The sequence below is a fragment of the Simochromis diagramma genome, unplaced genomic scaffold (assembly GCF_900408965.1).
Source record: "Simochromis diagramma unplaced genomic scaffold, fSimDia1.1 OVJJ01000387.1, whole genome shotgun sequence".
In the NCBI taxonomy this organism is placed as follows: domain Eukaryota; kingdom Metazoa; phylum Chordata; class Actinopteri; order Cichliformes; family Cichlidae; genus Simochromis; species Simochromis diagramma.
This window is the reverse complement of record NW_024387152.1, coordinates 8,036,745-8,056,527: the sequence shown is the minus strand read 5'-3', so window position 1 is coordinate 8,056,527 and position 19,783 is coordinate 8,036,745. Positions and strand designations below refer to the sequence as shown.

The following is a 19,783-nucleotide window of genomic DNA, read 5'->3' as shown; positions in this document are numbered from 1 at the left end:
GATTATTTATATTATGGGTAAAGGGGTGAGGATACAAAAGACTGGCTGGCAAGTTAGCAGAAAAAGAACCATTAAAGAGAAAACCAGAAGAAAGACAAAAGTTGCCTATCCACGTTTTGAGATTAGTCACCTTCCTTCAAATCTGCCTCAATATTTCTTCAGATTTTTTCTGTACATGTAGAAAAAACTATTCTCTTCATTTTTTTCATAAAACTCAAATATTTCTTTAAGATTAGGAAGAACTTTTGTAATGTAAAGCAAACACCAGCGACAGAAACAGTAAATTATAATCAGGCAGCATCCTCTAAGGCTGAGACGTGAAGCTGAGACTGAAATGCAAAAAAACTCAAGTTCAATAAGTTTCTTGAGGCTGGTTCCACATACGGGTCAATGCCAGTAGACCCAATGATGAAACATCTGGATGGGCACCTTTCTCTCTTTATAGAAAAAAAATGTGCTCAAAGCCTGACAATAAGAAAACAAAGTTTAAAGCATTTTTTTTATGAAAAATCTACTGATGTGTTTTTTTCTTTCTTTCTTATAACTCATTTGTTAAAGGATCAAAATTATGAAATGTGTTTTCAGTTTTCTTGTTTCCTGTTTTTTCATTAGCCAAACTTCAGTGTAGGGAATTTCAGCTTTACTCCCTCGTCTAAGTATGGCCAAAATGATAAACCCGAGTCCACAAATTAAATGGTGCGCTTTTATATCCAGTTTATGGTTACAACACAAAACTAACTGGAAAAGTGAAACTGATGGAGAAAACTCATCCATCCGCCCATTCATTCATTATCTTTAAAGGTTGCAGGCGATTGCTGCAACCTGTAGCACCAGTTGAAATTGGTCACAAAGAGAGTGGTGCCTCAAAAACCTCCATGTGATCACTTTGGTTGCTAGCAGATTCCCATAGGGAAGTGTAGTATGTATGAAAAGTGCCATCTTGTCTGCAAACATTCACCTTTAACTCTTTCAGCTGTAGTGAAACTTGGAAAAAGTGCAACACAGAGAATGGAAAACATTCGCCTTCAGCAAGTAAAAGTTGCGCGAACGGCACTAGTTTCACTTAAGACAAACATTCTCTGAATGATGGAGATTTTGCGAATTTCACAGAGACAATCACAGCAATCACTCACCTACAGGTCAGAGAATTACCATTTTTCCCCTTTGACTGGTGGTTGCCATATGGTTGTTGAATTTCTAGGTCTATGAGACTGGGGCTTCATGCAGTTTGGGTTTGGGGGAGACCCTGCAACAGATTGCCAGCTTGTCACAGGCCTAAATTAGAGAGATGGACATCAATCAGCCAGTTTTGAATCACATGGAGAGGACACAAGCAGCCAAAAGGGGTTTCATTCAGTCTCAACACAGAAAGACCCCAACAGACCAGCAGATTCAAACCCAGGACTTTCTTGTTATAACACAGCACTAACAGTGCTGTTCTGTAGAAGTATAGGATGTGATTAGGTTGCCATTCCACTCTTTAAAAACAGACAAGCAAAATGGGTCACAGTTGTCACATATCAGACTGATTTTGCTTTGTAAGGAAAAGCAGCAGGCTTGAAATGAGATTCATGAGATTGGTAGTATGTCGTGCTTTTTAGCCGAAGATGCCTGATTGCTAGGTCAGACTACCTCAGCACATAAGAAGAAATAAATAAATAAACATAGCAGCTTACACCCTCCCACGTCTGTGAAAAAAAAATTCAGGAAAGAGCATCAGGTGTAACACTCCAAAGTCTTCTGCATAGACTGCTACCACAGCAGCTACCTTTAGAAGGCAGAAGTAGGTGATGAAAAGTTATCCAAGAAAGAAAAAGTGATGAAAATGCTCATGATGCTTGAGGGAGTGAAAGAGGAGTCCGTTTGACTATGTGGAGGATATAGTAAGACAGCCTCAGGCCTTGACAGCATGGTAGAGGAAGCAGAGAGGCACTGCTATCCCTGTAGCATCCTGCACCAGCCCGCAAGCTAATGCTAACACCTTGACTTATTAACTTGGAGCATGCACTCAGACTCGGCACACACACACAGATGCCTTCACACTGAGACTCAACCACACACACACACACACACACAGCGTTTCCACAAACTTAATATGCGTGCACTTATTTACTGTACACACATGCGCTTTCATTATCATTACATTTCATCAGCACAATGAGCATTAAAAATTGAGACTGTTATAGAATGAATGCTGCTTAGAGACAAATCAAAGTTTAATAACGGCAGAGGGAGAAAGAAGTAGATGCGCACTCTGAATAATTCCCTTTCATGTGTGTGTTTGTGTGTTTTGCCCTGGTGCTGAAGTTAGCTTAATGGGTCTCGTGTAACTGACAGCGCATCTGACCTGCAAAAGGCCTCCTAGAAGAAACACACCGCCTCTCTGTCAATCACACACACACTGAAACAAGGTTCTGCATGACGAAGCAAGGAGATATCTGCCTTCTCGTCTCCTCACTGTCTGTGCGTGTGCGTGTGTTTGTGAGAAAGCATACAGCAAGTATGACTATGTGCGTGTTGCTGCCAGCTGCTTCAGACTAATTGGCCGCTGTGAAAAATGAGATCTAATATGAAAAATTGCAGCCATGTTGATTTATGTCCATTTGAGTTCTCGGACTATTTAGAAGCCCACACGATCATATGCAGAAAACACAATTGGAGAATGAGAACTCTTGTAACTGCTTTTACTGCAGTAGAGAGTAATTCATCAGTGTTTTTGCCTTTTGTCAAGGTGTTACAGACTGTAAACAAGTGCCAAATAAATATTTCTTTAAATGGAGTTTGACGGTGGAAGTGCATTGTTGGTTTGGGCGTGGTGTGCAGCTGCAGTGTATTAAACGCCGTGCCTCTGGGAAAAGTGGTGGAGATGTATGAGCTTCGAGTTGTAGTTTCCTGTGCTCTAACCTGGAAGAACAGGCCAGTAGATGCCAGATCCTCAGGGTGCTGAATCAGGGTAAAGTTGCACTCTGTGACAAATGACTCCTCAACTGGAAGTGTCATTTATTGATCAGATGTGATATCAAAATAAAAAACATACACGTAGACCACTGTTATATGACTATATGAATGGTGCACTGCAAGTACTGTGTAGTGTGTACTTCTTTAATCAAAAAATATCTCTGAAATGATTGCAGCTCGGAGGTATAAAGTGTGTAATAACATCATGACACTGAGTAATGTCTGCAAGGGATACAATGTCACAAGTAAAAGCACTTTAAAATAGCTTTACTACATTAACTCTGTCTCCAAATCTCCAAATCAGCAGCAACATCTGCAGCAAAGTATTTGCTTCAGCAGCAGAGCCAGAACATTTTTATGAAGTTGATCGGGCTGAGACCATTACTTGCATGGTGCATAAAGATAACACAGGAAGTGATCCTTCAGGTCTTAGGCCTACAGCAAATCACTATAGGCACTTTGATAACTTATAACTAGTGCTGTCAGCGTTAATCTTGTTAAAATGACGTTAACGCCATAACCGAAAAATCTCTGTTAGCGAGTTAGCGCGGATCGCCCTGTGCGTGGGGCTGCACAGCGTCAACACGTTAGCTCGTTAACGCATTAATGCATCAAAAGAAAGAGCAGGAAGTTAGATTTGTAACACTTTCAGATGATGTGAAAACACTGATGGCTGGAATATTTCGTCATTAGTGTTAATTAGTCAATGAAGCTCTCAAGAAAGTCAAGTCAAATAGTTGATGTCACTGTTAAAATGTGTGTTTGTGGGAACAATAGCATGGTGAAAGGGTTCTGCAGAAAGCTCTGATAGAAAAGGAGAAATTAATGACTTTAACAACTGTTCATTGATTTTTGTGGGGTAGCTAGAGGGTTGGCCATACGTCAGTGTGTGGTGTTCATGGCCTCCTCTTGATGCTTTCTTTTACCCAGCAAATATTTCTACATTGAAAAACTATCGGGTGCAGATCTTCTCTAGATGTCTAATCATGGTTAAAAAATACATACTCAAATGAAAGTTTGAGTAAGATGGTGGAGGTCGCGGTGATGCCAGTTGGAGGTCAGACATACAGAAGGAGGTTCATTCCTTCTGTATGTCTGAATTAGAGTAGAGAGAGTCTGTTTTGTTTTTAATCAATAAAGAGACAAAGAGTAGAATACAACAAAATTAAAAAAGTTTCTTGAAAAGAGACAAACTCATTAGCAGTGAATCAAACTCTCACACACAGCTTCATGCTTTTGGGTCCACAACTGAAATGACTGAACTAATTGACTTGTCGTTTGATTGATCCCGAGTTTATGATGGTAACATCATGACCAGAGTAAGGATAACTGTAAGAGTCTGATTCATTTAGTTCACCATGCAGCAAATGAAACAGAACTTAAATGTATAAAACGGCAGCTTAACTGTGTTGTAATACACATCTGTGTATTACAAAAAAAACCCCAAAAAGATAAATGCAATTTCTTCCTTGTTATGAACTGATCTATATCTCTCACGTTCAAAGACACAGTATCACGTGATCTCTATGGAAACGTCGCTGACATCTGCCTGGCTCCGGTTCAGTTTTTGGCATTGTTCCACGACCAGTTTGTATCAGAGAGACGACACTGGGGTTTCAGTCGTGTTTGCTTGTCAACCTCTTGATGCTATGCAGCAGGGCACAGTGGGTTGCCTTTGCACAGAAGGTTCCTGCTAAAACATGTAACTAAAACAGCACAAACCGAACTAAAAGTTCAGTGCATATTTGAACGAGTGCTTTCTTTCTTTCATCGTGAGCCGCCGTTGTCACATAGTTACTGAGCTCGGCGCTCAGTGTGAACATTTTGTTTGGGAAATTTCGACACGCACAATCTTTCCACTGTCAGAGAAGACAGTTGGATACACAGAGGATGAATGGACGGTTCAGTGAACAGATGACTCATTGGTCTTTCCTGATTGTAGTCATGTGGAGAAGTCAAGCTGATGTTGTGTTACAGGAAAGTCAGACGCGAAGCTCTGAGTCACGCTGAATGTGTGTAGCGCTCGAGAAGCACAACTTTTCAAACAAACTCCTGCACCCTGACTGCGAAAGATGAAAAACGCATGCACGCCACTCTTTGTTCTTCAGGCTCGAGCCTCTCTCTCGCTCTCGTGTTGTGTCGAGAAGGCCAGTGTCATTATACGCATCTGAAAACAGCCAAGGCCATTGTCGTCTCCCTTTTTTCTGTTGCCATGGTGAAACTGTAAAGATGTATAGTGCTGATAGAAGAGTGTACGTGTGTGTGTACCTATGTGTGAATGTGTGTGTGTGTTCAAGAAAAGCAACAGACGTAGAGAACAATAAAATTAAAGGTGGAGAAGACAGAAAATAGGCACAATGTTTTTGTGCATTTGTTGTTAGAAGAAATTGTGAGATGAATAATTGGAAACTGAACAATGGCTGCAATTAGCTTCACTGTGTGAAGTTTGGAGATGAAGCTGGGTTAGTGTCTGTTTTTTTAAAATTATATAGCATGTTTGGGTTTGATTATGTACAGAGAGCAGAAAAAATTAGAAGGCCATGGAATTACTGAAAAAGGATTCATTTGAATGCTGGTGTAAGTGAATACTGAGTACTAGCAGAAGCCAAGGCCACAGGCTTGAAAGCAAAGCGCCTTCTGTATTTTCTTTAGACGGACAAGTGAAAGCAGACCTTGCACATGTTTGTCTGCTTCGCTGAGAGGAATGCAGACCTCAACAAGCTGCACGCACACATCAGCCAGTCACACTTCGATCTGCAGAGACGTCCTTCTGTTCTGTGCCAGTAAATTAAAAAGAGGGCCTGAAAGCCAAGCTGGCTTAAGACACGAGGTGAAAGCAGAGATTTGTTGATCGGTCTGGAGCTCTGGATAAAATATGATGAAAACAAGTTGTCTGTGTTTGTGTTGTACAAGCAATCAATCATGACTGATTGGTGAGGACAAATTGTTTGACTCTCTAATGCTGTCAGGTAAGAATTTAGATTTTCTAAAACCTTGGTTTATGACAACCTCGGCTTCACGTTGTGTTTATTAGTAATTAACATGCCTAATGTAGCAAAGACCTTTAATTCCCACAGCAGCCATAAACAAATGCACGATAGGTCCACATACAATAAAGGCATGAGTCTGTGCTACCTCATTAGATAGAAATCCAGGCATTTACATGTTATTTCTGTCTATTTGATAACCACAACCTTGCTAAACAAAAATATATGTTAAGTAAATGAAACCTCAAATAATAAAATATTGGCAGATTTTTCTGTGGCTCCACAGTTGCAGACGAGAATCCCCTGAGAAGGAAAAACCCAGCTGTATCAGTTGGATTCATTATTAATTATTACAGGCAAATCTTAGTTTTATTTTTATTATTCATTTGAGTCTGTGGAATGTTTTATTTTAAATTCATTGCTTTTATTTCTGGCTTCACGTGAGTGTAGATTTTTTTGTCATTGAGTAGTCCTGTAATATTTAAGTCCCCCTATTAAAAAAAAAGGCTCCCTAATGACTAAATAGCACAATTATGCTCTTTTTAATTTAAAAAGAGGTCTAGGTGAGAGGCCTTCACTATTTGTGCTCAATACACTGCAAAATATGCATAAAGCGCTCAGCTTTAGTCATTAGATTAAAGAGGGGTTTTTATGTGCTGGCCTGTATTACCATATAAGAGGCGGGTGTGTTTGTGTGGAGTGTCTCGGGATTGCATTGAAGTGTATGACGGCTTCGTTCCTCATGTTGCACACAAGTATACCTTGGGAGTGTGCGCGTGTGTTGTTGAAGTGGCTTGTTCAGCTGTGTTGAAGTGTACTGTCTTTGCTTTTTATGTAGCACATTTCTGTGCTGTTATGAAAAAGAGACATTTACACTTTGTTTTCCAGTGACATTATATTGCTTTTAGTTTTTCTGCACGTGACTTGTTGTCCATAAGTGGCACAGATGTTCCTGTACGCTATCTCAGCTGCTTGGTTGTGCCTCAGTGCGCACGCAAGGTCCACATACAGTAAATATCCTGCTACTAAGTAGTACAGTCTGCAGGTCCTATCTGCTTTGGTAGACTCCTGCCTCTATGCGTCTGGTGCTTAGGGCCTGTTCTTGTGCTGCCGTGATCAGAGCCTCTGTGCTGTCCTTTTAGCAGTTCTTTTCTGGCCACTGGTAAGATTTCTTGATGTCAGCCACTTCCTCTGTTTGTCAGTGGTTCATCCCATTCAGGGCCTTGGTCATGTAGATTGCTCCTCTTTCTGTTCCTCACCGTCTGTCTTCAGCTGCCTGAGGCGTTCTTGGAGCAGCTCTTCTTGGGCGCCTGATATATTCACAGATGCTCCATGTTTCATTCTGGATTGTGCCTCTGACACTCACTAATCCTCGCCCTCACCATTTGCAGTGCTCATAGAGCCTCAGGGTGCTGGACTTCCGGTTGTGAGGAGTTTTTGTTTCTTCACATCAGTGGCATCTCTCTCCTCCTGTGACCAGCTTGGTACGACAGTGGGGTATGTGCTGAGCAGTAGAGAGGATGTATTGATGGCTTGGATCTTATTCCTACCATTCAGCTGGCTTTTTAAAACCGTCTTATCTTCTGGAAGTACTTGTGGCTGACCTTTGTGCATCTTTATCATGGTTCCCCTTGGATTGTGGGATACCCAGGTACTTGTAGCTGTCCCACATATCTGCTATTCCTCCTTCTGGTGGCTCCACCCCTTCAGTCCAGGTAATCTTCTCTCTCTTTTTTACCATTTGGCCAGAATTACCAAAATATACCCACTTATCCAGGCTAAATGGCATCCTGATGTCCTCGCTATCGATCCTGATGAGGAGGATTGGTGAGTGTGAGGTGACTGATGGTCACTCCAGTCCTGAATTTATATCTGTATCCAGTCATAGTGATGAGCAGGCTTACAGGACTGACGCCTGTGCAGAACAGCAGTGTGAACAGTGATATATTTTGCATTTGATGGTGACACGTGTGGTTATTACCAGGTACTTCTTGGTGAGTTTGGATGTTGGCTTTCTGCTCATCCATAGTTCTCACATGTGTGGCATATACCCTCTCATTGGGTCGGCATATGTGATACATAATAGCATCTCTGCATCAGTTCTATATTATCAGCCGTTGTCCATGGATGCTTTGTTCCAGTAGCCTACTTCCCATCAACATGTCTTGGTTCCTCCACACCTGACGTGCATATATATTGCCGTATAGCAAGTGGAATGTTTTCCTGATGCGACTGTTGTACTTGTTTTGAACTCAGAAAAAAAAAAAAAAAAAAGGAAGAAGCGCTATGTTAGTGTTTCAGCGGCTGACAGTGTAGCAATGCACCGTTGCGGCATGTTTTCTAGTGGCTCGCCCAGCCGAAGTGCGTCAGGAGAATGACATTTGTGATAATCGCTGTTTGATGTTTGAGATGTTTACTTGCGAGTTGACAGGTTATTATGTGTGGTACACAGATGGAAGACGCAGCGCCATACTGCATATTAAGATCTCAGTGTTTGCTGTGTTCTGCTTTTATTTCATCAAATTACTTGGAAGGGAAGTTCTTTACACACTAAGGTTGTCTTTTTTTTTCTGTAGATGATTGTTTCCAAAATAAATCAGTTTTTTAACGTTAATAAAACTTGGACATACTCAGTGTTAATATTTAGGTAGCAGTAGGATGAATGGATATTTGCTTAGACCCACTTAAATATGCATAACAAGTCTCCTGATAATTTTTCTTATAAGTTATTATAGCAAATAAAATTGAGGGTTAATCAGCCTATGACTTCCTCCCTGTGTCCATAGAGTTTAAAGGATGTGCCACTTGCTCAGGTGGAAGATACATGTCCAGTGAATTTAATCAAAAATATTATTTAATATAACCTGCAAAACAAAACAAAAAACATTTAAGAACCAAGTTTTCTTACTGTGCTGAAGGTTTTTGACATCTCTCTTTGTGTCTCTCAGGTTATTATGGGAAAAGCTGCACTGACGCCTGTCATCTGAATCCATGTGAGAATGAGGCTCACTGCCACAGGAAGCCCACCTCTTCCCATGGATACATTTGTGACTGCGGAGACAACCACTACGGGCAATACTGCCAGCACAGGTACACAGGCAAACGCCCACGCAACTGATGTAACATTTGAACTTCGGGTTACCTGCGAGGTGCCAACACAGACTACAACTCTTTGTAGTCTCTAGCCCACTTAAGCTCTGTTCAGTTATGTGCGTGTCTTGGTAGCTTTAGTTCAGCCTTGTTGCCCCACATCTCCAGCGGTCCATGTAATCCACTGTGGGATGAGCGGAGTCTCAAGTCAAAACACACACACTCAGAGGTTATCTGTGGTTATGTTAAACTGTGTGAAGTAACCGTAACTCTGACCTGACCCCGCGCCTCTTTCCTGCCTGTGAAATCCACACAGCTTAAGATTTATCTCATGAGCTGCTCATTGTGTGAGCTTTTGTCCCAGATGAACATCTTTGATCTGGTGTGTTTTTCACAAAGACACACATTTTCACCTGCAAATGAAATATCGTAAAGTTTTTCCAGACAGTGAGAGTTGTATGAAAATTAAATCAGCACTAAGACTGGATTTATAATAATTTTACAAAGATTATGCAACAAGTCATATGCATGCACACACATATATGGCTCATTAACCATAGGTGGTCATGAGAGTACCTCTTTTTCCTTTTTTTTAAGTTGCCACCATGCACTGAAGGATGATAACATCAGAAATGGATCGACATTTTATATTATGGCTACTTTTATTTGCAGATTTATATCATTCAGGTTTTTATGCCTCATCAGAGTACCTTTAAAGTACTATTCATTTTAGCGAGTGAAATGACATAGTGGGCTTGTTATATTTTATAGAGGACTACTTCTGTCTGTCATCGTCACTTTAGGTGATGATTGACAGCTATTTGCATGAAGGTTTCTGCAAAGGTAAATCTTGCTGCTCTAGGTCTGTTAGTAATGGTTCCCTGCAAAACAATGCATCGATAATGTTAAAAGCATACATGTATTTCCCGGGTCATGAATGAGCCTAGCTTACCAATATCCATATCACAATAATGAGCCAGTTCCTATAGAACAAAAGTTCAGACTAACATCTAAAAATTAAAAGTTTTAGCTGTTTTAAAGCAAACGTGAAAAATAATCTTAAATGACTTGCCAGTTTGAACACATTTCTCATTTAGGAAAGACCCCTACAAGGCATATATTCATCAAAGCACAGCTGGAGCAGCTTCCGCTTAAGGCCCTGTCTTTGTTTCTGTGCACCCTGAGTTATGATCAGACAAAGTATTTTGCATTTAAGCTGCCAAAAATACACAACAGGGAGAGTCAACCCTGATATTCAGTTACAAATCACTCACATCTGAATTTTGCTCTCCGAGACTTTCCACAAGGTGCAATTAAGAGATGTGCACAACAGTCTGCATTAACTGCGAGAAGTACTCATCTCTTCAGTGAACCATTAGACGCTAGACATTAGAGTTTAGGAGGAAAGCACATTAGCTGAGATGTGAGCAAATGAGAAGTGTAGTGAACATAAAAAAAAGTTATTTTTATGGAGTTGAAATTCAGTGTCAGTTTAGTAGTTTGAAAAAACAGGTTTTAAAACGAATCGGTGAGCTTAATAAATGTTTTAAATGGGTGAAGGAGGCTTTCCTGTTTAATATGCGACTGTTCAAAGTGTGGCTGTGCCAGCAATAAGAAACATTTAAAGTTTGTGGCTATGTAGGAAGTCTAATGCACCTTGTAAACCTTATTGTCAAAAGTTAATCGATATATTGTGTATAATCATATCTTGTTTCTGTGTCTCAGCAAAAGTGCAAGTTCTTTGTTTGTACATCTACCTCCACATGCCAGTATTAATATTTCCTCCCAGTTCGATCCATACCTTTGCTTCCTTCATTTCATACTTGTTTCTTTCATCTCTTTGTTCCCACCAATTATTTGGAAATCAGAGGGAATGTTGAATCCTTTGAAGAGCGATTAAAAGTTTTTGACAGGCTGTGTTGCTCAGTTGGTGTTTTTCTCTTTTAGCTGATCTATCTTGTGTTAATGACTCTGTGTCTCTGTGTGCGTGTAGGATTGATCATCAGTGTCCCAGGGGTTGGTGGGGATCTCCAACCTGTGGACCGTGCCACTGTGACACCAATAAAGGCTTCGATCCTGACTGTAATAAGACCAGCGGACAGTGTCAGTGCAAGGTAACCAGGAGAAACACACAAAGTACATACAACGATGTTGTGAAAGGTAGTAGAAATACTTTTTTTCCCTCTGGGTGTGTCGGTTTCCTCTGGATATTCCTCCCATAGTCCCTAAGCTGGATAAGGTGTTAAGAAATTAGATGAATGGATGGGTAGTTGTTGTATTACTTAAATCCTGCAGCTGCTCAAAAAGTAATTACAACACATTTTGCTATGGAACCAAATATTTAAAATTGTCATGTTTAAAATTTATGCTGTTTAGATTAAAAATACCTAATTAGTAAATTGATCATCTGCAGACCACCCAGTAAACGCCTCTCAGGTTGATAGGCTATCCAGATGTATATATAACAGCAATCACGATATGTTGATCATCCATAGATATTGAAATTTCCGATCCGTAAATACACGTGTATTGATATACTCCTCTGTAGCTGCTATATTGAATCCTGTTTTATCTAGGCTTTAATCCTGAAGATAATCTTTAATCTGTGTGATTTCCCCTAAATCCACACCTCGTGACTACATGAAGCACACATGATCACAGATCGGGGTCCAAGGGTTAAATTGGGAGGTTTTACTGAACAATCTCTATATTGAATTCCAGCTGGCAAGTAGTGTGTAGGTGGCATAAACAATGAGTGTGTCGGAAATGTGGTGCCTTTTCTCTATAGCCGATCACCATGTTGATTTGACCCCGGACAAAGTAGTTAACAACAATTTAGATTCAATTTGAAGTTACTTTATTCTTCTCATTGTTGTGCTAACACAACAATGCTTTCATTTAGCCTACGTGCCAATCATGTCGAGGCAAGTATTGCAGTCGATATCTTAAAGTAAGGTTTAAAATGAGATCTTAACAGATTTATCTTTCTATACATTAACAGTTACTTTGGGAAGTCCTTCAGAATTACATTACATACACTGGTGATGCTGCACCATCATCCTCTAACCTGGTATTATTCTTGTCCTTACTGCAGAGTTAGGTCCCGTTCACATAGGCCTAGACACTGGCTGGCAACCTGCCTGGCAACCACCAGTTGCTAGGGAAAAATGTATAATTCCCAACCAGATGCAAGTGGTTGTTGCAGGTATCTGGCAGATGCATTGAAAACAACTACTAAAATTGCAGTTACACAGGCCTGGAGACTGGTGAGTGACCCAATCATAGTCTGTTGGGAAGATGTCTGCAACTTGTCTGCAACTACTTGCTAAGCTGTGAAGAGTGCTACGCAAACAGAAAGTGGGGAATTTTATGTCTTTTGAAATGTGTTGGTTTCAGAGGTAAAGAGCCAGCTTTTGTTTTAAAGGTGAACATTCTTACTTCCAAGTTCCACTACCGCTTGATGGTACACAGACAATTCAGCGTCTTCCAGACTTGGAAGACAACAGACAACTTTGGCAATCTGCTAGCGATCAAGGCAATCACAAGAAAGTTTTGGTGCTGTAACAACCTGCAAACACTTGCCACAAATTGTTTCTAGAGACCAGGCGGGTCGTCATCTCTAGTGGTGTGTGAGGCAAAGGCATCAATATCCTCTGTATTCCCAAGCTGTGCAAACTAAATCATCAACTGTAATGCATTGATTGATGCTCTTCAACTCTCTCTTATACATGGCTCCCCATCTGATTCGCTGTATAAATCTCACAGTCATGCACGCTGATGTAATTGTAACACGCTGATAGTTTGTACGGTTGAGACTCATGTGTCCGTCCATGTGTATATTCAGGAGTTCCACTTCCGTCCGCGAAACTCGGACACCTGCCTGCCGTGCGACTGCTACCCAGTGGGGTCCTTCTCGCGGGCATGCGACCCAGAGTCAGGACAGTGTCAGTGCAGGCCTGGCGTAATTGGTCGTCAGTGCAACTCGTGTGACAACCCTTTTGCTGAGGTCACAAACTCAGGCTGTGAAGGTGAGAAAAAGAAGCAGGTCAACTGAGTTTGTGTTTGTTTATTTTTAGCTTATTTTCTTTAAAAGAAATAAGAAAGAAAAAGAAGCAAGCACCAGCGGGGGCTCTGAACTGTGTGTGTGTGTTTATTGTCATATTTTTGCATCTCACTGTTGCCTGTTGAGATTACTCCTGTTTACACAACAGGGGGCTACATCATTCATTCATTCATCTGCTGATGTGAAGCTCCGTATCATATCTGAGGCGTCACCGCTTGCGGGTGAAAAAAATCAAATAAATAAATAAAAAAACTTCAGTAATTCTAAAAACTGCCTGAAGGCAATATTAGTGTGAGGGAGTGAATCACTCGTAGAAAACGATTTGCTTTATGTTAAAAGTGTGTCACTGTCACAGCTCCATTGATAAAAACCAAGTAAATGAAAAAATCAGCTGCTTTTGTTCCGAGTTGGATTTAGTATTAAACCTTTTCTGCGAAGTCGTAGTTCCCAAAAGTTGTCAAAACAATTTCATCATCCGTGTATCTTTTGTGGGACTGTCAGTAGACTGGTGGCAAACTCCAGATGACTTTAAACAAGGTGTATAATTTTTAGGATGGGTTCAAAAGCCTTTAGACTAAATCATCTGTAGAGACAAAGACATGTGAATGACAATAATGAGCCACTACTGAGCTTTTACCCTATTTACCTTCCATTGTGTAATCACAGGATTCCTGTTTCTCCGCTGTTCCATCTTTTTAAAAATGGTCATGTTTGTCAAGTCTCTGCCTGAGCCCAGAGACACAAAGAAACTGTTAATTATAGTCGTCGTCTATTTAACAGCTTCCAGTTGATTCTCTCTCCCTTTTTCCCCTGTTCTTTGTCAGTTCCACCGTCTTCACTTGTAATTACTTCTTTTAGTGAGACGCTGCTGTTTTATTCTCTCACAATCATTTTAATTTTTTTCTCCGCAAGTCAAAAGAAAAACTTTTTAAAAAAAATGTATTTACATTGTGAGTCATATTTTGTCATGATTTTAAATGGAAAAGGTTGTTGAGCTGATAAGGATTTTAATTGGTGTTCTCTCTCCCGCAGTCATTTATGATGGTTGTCCAAAGACCATTACTCAGGGGATCTGGTGGCCACGTACCAAGTTCAACCTGCCTGCCGCGGTGCCCTGCCCCAAAGGCTCTGTCGGTCTGTAAACATTAACACAAATGCATTCAAACACATTGATTTTTCATGCCAAATCATTGTGAGGAGACATTTAAAAAAAATTCATGTTTCTCCTCTTTGCAGGTGCTGCCATTAGACACTGTGATGCCGAGAGAGGCTGGTTGGAGCCGGACCTTTGCAACTGCACTTCACCTCCATTTGTGGAGCTCAGTGCTGCTGTACGTAGACCGCTAATGACAGTAATACAATAACTAATTCACTTTTTAACTCCATTAAAAGTTTGTTCTAAACATCTAAAATCTAAATTTCTCCTGCAGGAATATTTCAATTAAGTTTTTAATTTAATTTAATTTATTTTTAAACAGTAACAGGAACCAATATTTTTAATATGCAGCTGGAACGCTTTCTCAGAGATTTCCAGTTTAATTCCTGTCTTGAAGGAATTCTTCAGTCTGAAAATTATTCAAGGACAGATTTGCCTGTTGGACAGACAGCTGAAATGCTCACGCATGCAAATATGTCATCTGGCATTAAATCTCTTCATTCATTCAATAAATATTTTTCCCGCGTCTGGATGTTTGTGTAGCTCGATTCCCTGGAGCGCAACGAGACAGAGCTGAACACCATCATGGAGAAGAAGCTTGCCCACCAGCTCCGTGATGTAACCGAGGCTACCACCCGGCTCTATGGCAATGACCTGCAGATAGCTGAGCGGCTGCTGTCACGCCTACTTACATTTGAGACCCAGCAGAGTGGCTTCGGACTCACCGCCACCCAGGACGCGTACTTCAACGAGGTAAAAATTACATATTTTGAAAATTCCTTTATACGCTCCTGTTAGAGTCTTTACAAAGACACACTCTGCTTGAGTCTGTGTATTTTAGACTGATGTATCAGTACTTGGGGAGGAGAGATGCGATGAGGATGCAGGTGTTGTGAAAAAAGGAAGACATTTTGCATTAACAAGGGCTGTTTACTGGTTCTTGATGATTCATCCTTTCTGATCTAAATCTAAGTGACGTCATGGAAAAAGTGTGGAAAGCAGCATTCACACAGACGATACAAACAATACAACGAACACCATCATGAGCAGTTCAAGGACAACTTTTAGGTATATTGATAAAATGCTGCATTTAGTGAGCAAAAGCAGGACTGTTTAAAATACAGATGAAGTGCAAGCTGTGAAAGGTTGTTGGAAGAATCCAGGTGTAAAAGTAAGGGGTGTTTTCATGTGTGAAAATCAAGTTTTTCTAAATCTCATTTTATTGGCAGCTTTTATCAGTATGTCAATAGATTTAAGTGTAACTTAACAAGCGGATCACTAAGGAAAGCGTCCAACTAACTACTCTAAATGACCTCGTGAATATGATGCGAAATTATTAATAATATCTGCTCTCTTGGTGCAAAATTAAATATTACAATAAAACATTAAGTTGCGAGTTAAAATCTTTGTGTTACTATACTCCTGCCGCTAGCAACTACAAATCTGCACAGAATCTCCCAGAGGACATAAAATAGCTGCTGTTATTTAAAACTCTAGCTATGATTGATACACTCTACTATTATGGGGTACAGACCCAGTGACTAGATATTACAACGAGATGTCTTTTCTCAGAAATTTGGAAGTAATGTTGCTATGGTGATGCGGTGACAGTAACTCATGAAGTATTGCAGCGCGTCATCTCCGCATATTAACTGACAGGCTCTTGTTTTACCTGATGCCGACGCCTTCAGCTGAGGATGCACCAGCTGACAGGCGATAATTTAAAAATTGTTGGCATTCTGACATAAAGGCGGTAACCAGACATCTCTGTTTTATTTTGCCATAAATATTTAAGCTTATATATCAAACTCAGCTGACAAGGAATGAGCTGCTCCTGTTCCATACATCACGAGTAAGTGGCTGAAGAATCCAGGAATGCAGGACCCCTCCTGCTAGCTTCAGCCTTCCAAACTGCTCGCTGACATGAAACTGACAGCTCACTCGCTTATAATACTTTACTGCGGTAGTTACACTTATTGTAATTCATGAGGTGAATTTAAATTGTAATTCCCACTGGAAAATTTTCTCTCCATGTCACTCAAACGGTTGTAAGAGTCGTAAAGTATAATGTGGGATTTCTGCTAGAAACAAGCGATTTTTCTCATGGTTATTAATTGAAACCTCACGACATTTTTCCCTCTTATGTCTTTAACTGATGAGTTGGCTCCTGCTTTTTAATGTTTCAGCCAGGGTGTGATTTATTCACTTTAATTAGGGACCTTAGTGGGCAATAAAAAGATGTATTTCTCTCCAGTACAGTATCCACAGCAGACAGCAGGATGCGATTCATAGTTCATGCTAACAGGGAGGATTTTTAGCCACCCGATGGTAACCGTGAGCAGTAGAAAGTGAGTGGTTGTATTTTATTCTCCCGTAGTCTGAGCACAAAATGTCATTTGTGCCTATTTAGATGTTAAAGTTCCGTAATGCGATCCCCCCCAGTGTTTTCCCAGTGACATTTGCTTTGTTACTCCACTGATTCTGCATAACGCGCTTGAACTAGTCTGAGTTTAAGGTGCTGGTTTTTTGTTACATCTGAGCCACAAATCTGGTGGCTAGGAGACAGAAAGTGCACGGCAACACACTGGAGTAAGACTTCATCCTCCCTTCACTTTTCTTTTTATAAAGTCGTCTTAAACCTGTGTATATGAATTTGTTGTGGCACTCAAAAGGTATCTTAGCAAACACAGTCCACACACACACACACACACACACACACACACACACACACACACACACACACACACACACACACACACACACACACAGTTGCTATGGCAACTCAGCAGCAGTATTAATGATGTCCTAGAGTGAGAGAAAACAAAAACCTTTTCCTGCCTGTCCTTTCATTTAACCTGACAGTAAATCAGAAACACGGCCATTAGGGCTTCGTGATTGGTTAGCTGGTTTGTAGTGTCACAAAGCCGCTATACGGTGTGTTGCCACATTAGCACATTAATGCCCGGCTCACCTGACTCGTAACCTCGGCTTCTGGCTGTAAAACAGTTGTGCTGCCTGCATCTGGAGGTAATGAGGTAGCTTTTGGTTTATTATGGCATCACTAAAGGGAAGCTACAGGCCGACCTCTTTTTTCTTCTTCTAAACAATAGAAAATTTATATCTGATGATACTTGACACATCATTTTAAACAACAGCAGCTATTAGGCCAAGATGAACAGGTAATGCCGAACACGGTTTCTATAGTAACCCAGCGGCGGTAATAGAGCCCCGTGGCTTCAGCAGAGATGAAGGGAAGCGGGGAGGAAAGTAGAGTTTTCACATCAGGTATGTAGCAGTGAACGAAAGAAGATGAAAACCTTTCATGTTCAAGCTGTGATCAAATCCATCTGAATGCTGCTGTACTGATAGGAGACGGCTGGGGCTCACGTTTTGTCAAGTACGTGACAGCACAGCGACAGAATCTTTAAAATGTACTTGTAGTTTCTCTTAAATGAAGCGAAAGAATCGCCGAAGAGCTGAATTGAAAAAGACAATTTTTCAAAATTGCATGTTGCAAAAAAAAGATAGCCCGTCTTTCTCTCTCCGTCATCCATGCTGCCTTTGTGAATCTCTCTTTCTGGATTCCCGTCATCCGTGGCCTCTATACTGTTTCACTCTCCTTTTCTTTCCCCCCTTCACCCTCTTTCTTTTCAATAAAGTTTATATGGGCTCTCGCTGGGTGTTGAGCTCAAGAGCCGCCAATTTTCCAATTTTCAATTTTCCAGTTTTCTCTAAGTGCAAATGGAGGTTTAACTGGGCGTGTTTTCTAAGAGAACAGCAAGCATTTTCATTCAGAGGATAATTTATTCATAGCAGTCAGAATCTCTCACTACACGTGCTGAAACATTTACTGCACAGAGGTCTTCAAAAGTAGTTGTAGTCACATACAGGCAATGCTGTACGTGACTCGATAACCTCTAACGGATGATAAGAAGGGAGCACAAAAAACTAGAACAATGCCATTTTTTATGATACCGTCACATTGTTCATTTTGTCCTTTCTCCCACCCCCAACAATCCTTTTCTTCACTCCATTTTTCCATCTCATCGCAACTTTCCACCTCCCTACCTCTGTGCCTTCTGCATGTGACTTCTCATCTCTCTTATTCTCTCTTTTTTCTCCTCTTTTCACTCACTCATGCACAAATTCTCTTCTTGAATCTTTCTTCATCTCCCCCAACAATTCATGCATTCTTTCTATGCTGCACTGCATGTACTTGTACCTTGTTTGCCTGACGGTTGTGTCATATGTTATTTTTTCCTTTCTTTTCTCCCCAGAGCAATATATTACACTGCAGTACTTTATTAGGTCTGACTGCAAGGGATCCTCCCTGTCTCTCTCTTTCTCTCTTTTCCACTGATATTTCTCTTTGTTCAGCCCTTCTTGCAAGGCTGTGCAGTCCAGACTAATCTCTAAGAGGCCTCCATCCATAGTCACCAATTCTCCGTAAAAAAGCAATGACATGGGAGCACTGACAGTGGTGAAGCTTGTTCTAATTGGGGTCAGGACTTAGCTTGGATTTTTTATCACAGTTGTGCTCAAAGCAGCCAGACAAACGGCGTGACGATGCAGCGTACTTCTCATCTGCTCAACCAGAACCAGATTCTCGTGTTCTGACCTTTAATTCCTCGTTTTTCTCCCACTGTTAAACTTTATTGTCTGAATTGTCTCCCTGTGTGCCTTCGCCGTCTCTTATTTCCTCTATATTTTGTCTTTCCTCCACAATTTTGTGTTTTATATCATTATGCAGTTAAATGTGAAATTGTGTTTCATTATTTATCTTAAAAAAAACAACAACATAAAAAACAAAAACAGTGCTACCAGCACAGGGACACATTTATAGATTTGATTTATGCTGTTATAAAGACATGCAGGTTTTCACACAGTCAGCTTGGCTAAAACTAAACATGAACCTGCCTGTTTACTATGTTTAATGTAAAGTCTTCAATACTGTAAAACCTTAAATTAGTTTCATTTATATAACTTAGGTGAAAGGTGTAGGTGTATCAGTATCACTATAACAGTAATTTTGTAGGAATGGGCTACAAATGGTTTTTAAAAATATAGAGAATATAAATTATTTCTATACAGGAGATCATACAAACAATGTCTTTCAGATGCAATGTGCACCTCACAAAAAAGGAAAGAAAAATAAGAAAATATTAAAATGTTTGTCATAACCCAACCACACGCCAAAAATACAACAATACAAAATGTGTTTATTCAAATAATTATTCATTAATGAAAATATGTTTGGTGCAAACTGAATGTATACCAATCAAATTCCATTAATGTTTCAATGTTTCACATTGTACTTAAGTAAAAAAAATAAAAAAAATAATAATAATAATTTACTTCAAATCTTGGGCATACCCAGGACATGCTGGAGTGATTTCATCCCCTGGCTGGCCTGGGAAAGCCTCGGTGTTCCCCTGGATAAGTGGAAGAAAATGGATGGATGGATGCATTTTGGGCAAAACATTTTTCAGTGCAGTCTCAGCAGGCTTCAAGTAGTATTCCAGTCATATG

General features: G+C 40.4%; 1 protein-coding gene across 2 annotated transcripts in view; it reads left to right on the top strand.

Annotated features, from left to right (window-relative positions):
* The window catches only part of celsr3 (cadherin, EGF LAG seven-pass G-type receptor 3), a 112,856-nt gene that overhangs the window by 65,591 nt on the left and 27,482 nt on the right, over nt 1-19,783 (top strand). For both annotated transcript variants that reach the window (XM_040047298.1, XM_040047297.1), the window contains 6 exons: nt 8,894-9,035; nt 11,029-11,149; nt 12,880-13,063; nt 14,131-14,232; nt 14,335-14,429; nt 14,798-15,007. In XM_040047298.1, coding sequence (XP_039903232.1) covers nt 8,894-9,035; nt 11,029-11,149; nt 12,880-13,063; nt 14,131-14,232; nt 14,335-14,429; nt 14,798-15,007 — 854 coding nt within the window. The remainder of the gene's footprint in view (nt 1-8,893; nt 9,036-11,028; nt 11,150-12,879; nt 13,064-14,130; nt 14,233-14,334; nt 14,430-14,797; nt 15,008-19,783) is intronic.